The sequence below is a fragment of the Trichechus manatus genome, unplaced genomic scaffold, assembly GCF_000243295.1.
Source record: "Trichechus manatus latirostris isolate Lorelei unplaced genomic scaffold, TriManLat1.0 scaffold00076, whole genome shotgun sequence".
Taxonomy (NCBI): domain Eukaryota; kingdom Metazoa; phylum Chordata; class Mammalia; order Sirenia; family Trichechidae; genus Trichechus; species Trichechus manatus.
The window spans coordinates 9,679,265-9,685,486 of record NW_004444012.1 but is presented as its reverse complement, the minus strand read 5'-3'; the positions used below and the strand labels follow the sequence as shown (position 1 = coordinate 9,685,486).

General features: G+C 45.5%; 1 protein-coding gene across 2 annotated transcripts in view; it reads right to left on the bottom strand.

The window, feature by feature from the left end:
- Nucleotides 1-5,974, bottom strand: part of RTF1 (RTF1 homolog, Paf1/RNA polymerase II complex component) — a 63,042-nt gene extending 57,068 nt beyond the window's left edge. Inside the window, exon 1 of one of the 2 annotated variants that reach the window (XM_004380649.2) lies at nucleotides 5,777-5,974. In XM_004380649.2, the coding sequence (XP_004380706.1) occupies nucleotides 5,777-5,974 (198 nt within the window). The remainder of the gene's footprint in view (nucleotides 1-5,776) is intronic. The other variant, XM_023735141.1, reaches the window with a different exon arrangement.
- Nucleotides 5,975-6,222: the final 248 nt, after the last annotated feature.

The following is a 6,222-nucleotide window of genomic DNA, read 5'->3' as shown; positions in this document are numbered from 1 at the left end:
GTTGTTAACCAATGTCATAAAACAACATGTGTACTACTGTTTCATGAGAAAATATTTGTTCTGTAAGCCTTCACCTGAAGTACAATAAAATATAAAAAAAAAAAAAAAAGGTTGAAAACAGAGTGTGGCCAACATAAGAATAGGCTTGCTATCAGGCCACAAGTTAAAAGAAAATTCAAGTTCTTAAACTAAGGTCTGACTTTCAAAAACCTCTGAAATTGAAAACAAATTTCAAACTACTCTGCTTCGGTTTCCACATTCCTTTTCCCATCAAGAAGGGGGTGGAGGGCAGGCAGGCCTCTAAACAGCAACCCACCAATTCAAATAGCTTCAGAGATTTAAAGAACCAGCAGCCTTGCCACTGAAACATCCCTGTCGAGTGCCTTTGGTTACACCTGTGTCCTTAACGTCAGCGCAATATAGCCCGACAGGAAGCTATTTCTCTCCCAACCTATCTAGTGTCCTACTAAAAATTAGCTTGTATACGGACAGTGGTCTCAATAATTAATAAATCATAATTACCTGGCCTGTACCTGTTAAAAATGCAGAGTCCAGGTAAGATGGTTGCACAACTCCAAGAATGTAATCGTCACTAAATGGTACATGTAGAAACTGTTGAATTGGTGTGTGTTCTGCTGTATATATTCTTAACAACAAAAAAACCCAAAAAAACTAAATACAGAACTACCATACCGTTGCTGTTGAGTCAATTCCTATAGGACAGAATAGAATTGCTCCATAGGTTTCCAAGGAGGGCCTGGGTGGATTCAAACAGCCGATCTTTTGGTTAGCAGCTGAACTCTTATCCACTACGCCACTAGGGTTTCCAGAACTACCATATGACCTAGCAATTCCATTCCTAGGTATATACCCAAAAGACTTGAAAGCAGAGACTCAAAGAGAAACTAGTACACCAATTTCACTGCAGCACTATTCACAATAGCCAAAAGGTGGAAACAACCTAAATGTCCATTAACAGATGAATGGATAAGCAAAATACGGTACATACATACAATGGAATGCTACTCAGTCAGTAAGCAAAATGAAGTCTTGACATATGCTACAGTATGGATGGAGCTTGAAGACATTATGTTGAGTGAAATAAGCCAATCACAAAAGGACAAAGATTGATGACCTTACTGATATAAAAAGACAAGAAAAGGCAAATGCATAGAGACCAAAGTTTGTTAGTGGTTACCGGGGGCAGGAGCGAGGGGAAGAAGGATAGGTTGTACAGCTGACTCTTGTAATTGTTGTCAATAAGTTTTACACCTATAAAAAGTTGAATTGGCAAAAGTTATGTGATATTTACTACAATGACAAAAAGAAAAAAAAATAGCTGCTGAGGTGCTTATGTACAAGCAAACACCTCATGGGATTTGGTTCCTTGGTTTGGAGGTTTAGGGTTATGGTTTCATGAGACATCCCAGTTAACTGACCTAATAACGTGTTTAGTGTTTCTGTTCTACCTCCTAGTTTGTTGCACAGTGACTGGGTCTTAAAAGCTTGCAAGCAGCCATCCAACGCACAATTCACTTGGAGGAACAGAGGAGAGGAAGAAGGAGAGTCAGGAACAGGAGGAGGATACGGAATGTGTGTCTAATTGCCTCCATGAACAACTGCCTCCTTTGCCATGAGACCAGAAGAGCTAGACGGTGCCTGGCCACAATTCCTGAACATTTTGATCAAAGATTCCATAGAAGAATACTGATCAAAAGATGGAAAATGCAGAACATAATTTCAAATTCTCACAGACTCTAGACTTTCTGGAGCCATGTGGGGTGGAAGAACCCCTGAAACTACTGCCCTGAGATATTCTTTAAACCATAAACCAAAAATAACCCCAAAGGACATCTAGGTCAATTGGCATAACAAAGTTTTTTAAGAAAATGTTCTGCATCCCACTTTGGTGAGTGGTGTCTGGGGTCTTAAAAGCCAGCGAGCGGCCATCTAAGATTCATCAATTGGTCCCAACCCACGTGGAGCAAAGGAGAATGAAGAACACCAAAGACACAAGGAAAATATTAGCCCAAGGGACAAAAGGGGCCACATAAACCAGAGACTCCATCAGCCTGAGACCAAAAGAACTAGATGCTGCTGCGCTACCACCAATGACCGCCTTGACAGGGAACACAACAGAGAGTCCCTGATGGTACAGGAGAAAAGTAGGGTGCAGAACTCAAATTCTAGTAAAAAGATCAGACTTAATGGTCTGACTGAGACTGGAGGAACCGCAGAAGACATGGCCCTTGGACTCTCTATTAACTCACTACTAAAACCATTCCTGAGGCCAACTCTTCACACAAAGATTAGACTGGACTATGGGACATAAAATGATACTCATGAAAAGTGTGCTTCTTAGCTCAAGTAGATCCACGAGACTAAATGGGCAGCTTCTGTCCAGAGGCAAGATGAGAAGGCAGAGGGTCAGGATCTGGTGGAATGGACACGGGAAATCCAGGGTGTAAAGGAGGAATGTGTGGTCACATCGTAGGGATAGCAACTAGGGTTACATAACAATCTATGCACAATGTTTGTATGAGAAACTAACTTGAGCTGTAAACTTTCACCTAAAGCACACACACACAAAATCCCCTGAAGTCATCTTAAAACCAAACAATAATTCTGCTTAACTAGTAAAAAAAAGGTCTGCCTTGAGCATTAGGCTCTTTTAAGAACTTTCTATATGGGATCAAACTAACAACAGCAACTCAAAAGACTAGATAGGAGCCTTAGAGGGCAGTGAGTTTCTGTTAATGAGGAACAACTCAGAAAAGGAAGGTGAGAATGGATGCACAACTCAAAGAGTATGATCAATGTTACTAAATTCTACATGTAGAAACAGATGAATTGGTGGATGTTTTGCTGTGTATATTCTCTACAACAACAACAAAATAAATAAAATTTAGGGAAAAAAACACAGAGTCCAAGGCTCTATCCCTACAGGGTCAGATTCAGTAGACCTGGGATGGAAGCCTGTAGAACCTGCTGCCCAGACACCTTCTGACACAGGTGGTCCTCAGCCTACCACGGGGTGGCGGGGGGCGGGGTGTGTGGATCGTAGAAGGCTCACCTGTATCACTTTCGGTAAGGACTATGTTGGAGGTAATATTTCTGGCATAATGACTTAGATTCCCAGCTGGAAAACCCAGGGACAAAAAATGGTCTTAGTAACTGTGCTCCACTCACACACTAAACACTCAGAGATTTGTCACTGTTTATATTTTCTTTTAAGACAGCAAATCTGATGTTATACTTCCGATGAAAATCCATAACTAGATAGAGCAGACCAAGGCATTTTGGTCAGGAAAGGTCCCAAAGGCCTTAATTTTGTTCTGAGGATTCCTAAAGACCCCTAAGGTTAGCTGACTGAAAACTTCTGCTGAAGGTCTCTGGCGAAAACTTCCAGAGGGCAGGGATCTTTGTCTTTGATTCCTCTGAGGGCCTGGCACAGTGCTGAACAGACAGTTAGAAGGCACTGATGTCTCTGTTAGGATGTGCAGGGGGAATTTTGATCAGGTTCCCATCTGATTACAAGATTGCCAATGAGTGGTTAAAGTTGAAATTGCTGCTAAAATGTACTAGGTATTACTTACAAATTTCATGCTAGTTTATTTTTACAAATAGATATTTAGAGTTGGATTTAAAGTTGCAATCCCCTCCAGTTCCCACTTGGAAAGGCTCTTTGTGGATCAGGTAAAATCTCTACCACAAAAGAAAGCTCTCAACTCATTTCATTCATCAGAATTCTGTGCAGAACCACTGAGGACAGAATAATTTGCAGCTTAGTTCATTCATCATCAGAACAGGTGTCTTGAGAGTGCTTTACCAAGGAAGAACCCCTAATAACCTCTTAAGCTGAGGTACTAATTTCCTCTAAACTACTCAGTGTACTTAGAAAGCATGAATTCCAGCACCCTGAAAAATGGCCAGGAAACATTATTCTCATTTTGCAATATGAAAAATTAAAAGATCAACAGATTGAGGCCATCGAGTGGGAAGAGTAAAGGCCCTGTAGCAGTACAGATTTAGGTTCGAATATCAATTCTCCCACTTTCTAGTTGTATGAATCTGGGAAAGTTACTTTTTCAGCCCCCATTTTCCTCATCCGTAAAATGGTGAAAATGATACCAACTTCCTTATAACTTAAGAATTTGATAATATAAATAAAGGACTTAACTAAGATGTCTACTGCATCCTAGGCAATATGTAAATGGCAGCTGATGTTCTTATTACCATTCTAGATCAGAAAACAGTAAAAAATAGATTCTAATCCTCCTAAATGCCAGTCTAGAATTATCTATCAACCAAACTTTTGCAGTCAAGAATATATTTTTAATATTTTTGTAAGTATCAAGAGCCTTTCAATGAGAACACTTTCAATTTACCCTTTCAGTTTCTATCCCAAAACAATTTCTGTCTCTTAGATAGCTCTCCACAGTCCCCATTACTTCCCCAACTCCCCACCACCCTTTGCAAAACAGCCTTTTCTTCAACATCTCTCGAGTCTTTCTTCCTTATAAAGTCTTCTCCTTTAATTCCCTACCATTTTAGTCCTGAGATATCTGGCCTAATACAAAGAACCTCCAAGAAGCCATTTACATAGAAACTTTATAGTTTGCAAATGCTTGTACCAACAATAATTCTTACACGTGATCCTTTCAACAGCCCAATCAGATAGACAAAGGGGATGTTATACCTTGATTTTACTGTTAAAGACAAAGATACATATCTAGAAAACAGCACAGCCCAGCCCAGAACTCAAACTTGCAGACTCCAAGTTCAGTAATCTCTCTACTCAACTTATAAAGCTATCACCTTCTTGCATATTCTTTCTTTGTATCAATGCTTACAGAACATGAGGGAAAACCCTCTTTGCATCTCCCGGTATCACCAGAGTAGTGCTACAAAGGACAGCGTCCTGCCTACAGTATTTTCTAGAGAATACAGACAGGCCTAGCAACCCTAAGACACTGAAGCCAAAAGTTACTTTCAATGCTTCCTGCACAATCTTCAAGTAAGAAAGAATTCTGGGGATGCTACATGAAAAGGATCAAGAGGCCTCTGCCACCGTCCCTCCACACCACCCTACACAGTTCTCCACTTCTGCCAGTTATCTGCCCCCTCTTTCCTCCTCCCCAGAGTTTTCTTCAGTCTGACATCCCAACGGGAACGCTTCTCAACCACAAACGACCCTAGTCGCTAAACAGACTCGTGCCCACAGCTAAGTCTTCCTCGCCAAGCACCGCAGAGGTTCCCCGGAACATTTTCAAGTGTCCCTCCTCTGCGTCTACACCCACTTACCCGAAAAACTTCATCTTCCAGAGTCCACACCTCGCCTCCTCCTCCCCCCCGCAACCCTGACTGCCCCACCCTGGCATCTCCTCCAAAACCTCCCAGTCTCCTGGGTTGGCGGGCGATACTTCCTACCTCCCTGGGCTCTGATCGCCTGGCCTGCAGCACGCCGCCCCGGTCTGGCCGCAGCAGATCACGGCCCCCTTCATTTGCCCGAGACCGAGGCCCATCAGCCCGGTCTCTGCCCCGCCTCCTGGCCCAAGGCGCCAAGTCCTCGGGGCTCCGTCTCCAGGCCCGGGCCGGACGCCGAGGGCCCCGGGAGCTGTGGGGAACACAGGAAGGGGGCGGCAGCGGCGGCCAGGGCACGGGGCGGGCTAGGCGCTCGGGTCGGGAGGCCCCGGGCCCCGCCGGCTCCTGGCTCCGGTGGCCCCGATCAGCCCTCCCGCCCCGCCAGCCCCGCGCCTCCGCGGCCTGTCCTCACCTGATCCAGGTTCTCGTCGCTGCCGCTGTCTTCCGTGTCAGAGTCGATCACGACGCGGCCTTTCCGCTTCTTTACCATGGTGGTCCCCCGGCTCCCACGCCGGACGCCGCCCGGACTCCCCTCTAGCCCGCCTGCCAGTGGGACCGCCACTGCCGCCGCCGCCGTCGCCGCTCGACCTACACAAAGGCGACCGCGCATGCGCGCTCCGCTCCGCCCCTGGCTCCGCCCACTTTCGTCGCACGCTGTTCGCCAGGGCCCGGCGCCCCGCCCCGCCCCGCTCCGCCCCGCCCCCGACGCAGCGTGGGAGGTGGGAGTGTGCGCTGGGTTTGGTTCTGGGCGGAGGACGGCCGCCGCTTGTGTAGTGTGTGCTTCTGGAAGCCTTCGGTTTGTCGCTGCTACCGGATCGAAGCTCGGTGGCCTCCGTACTTGGCGGGGTCGTCTCCAGC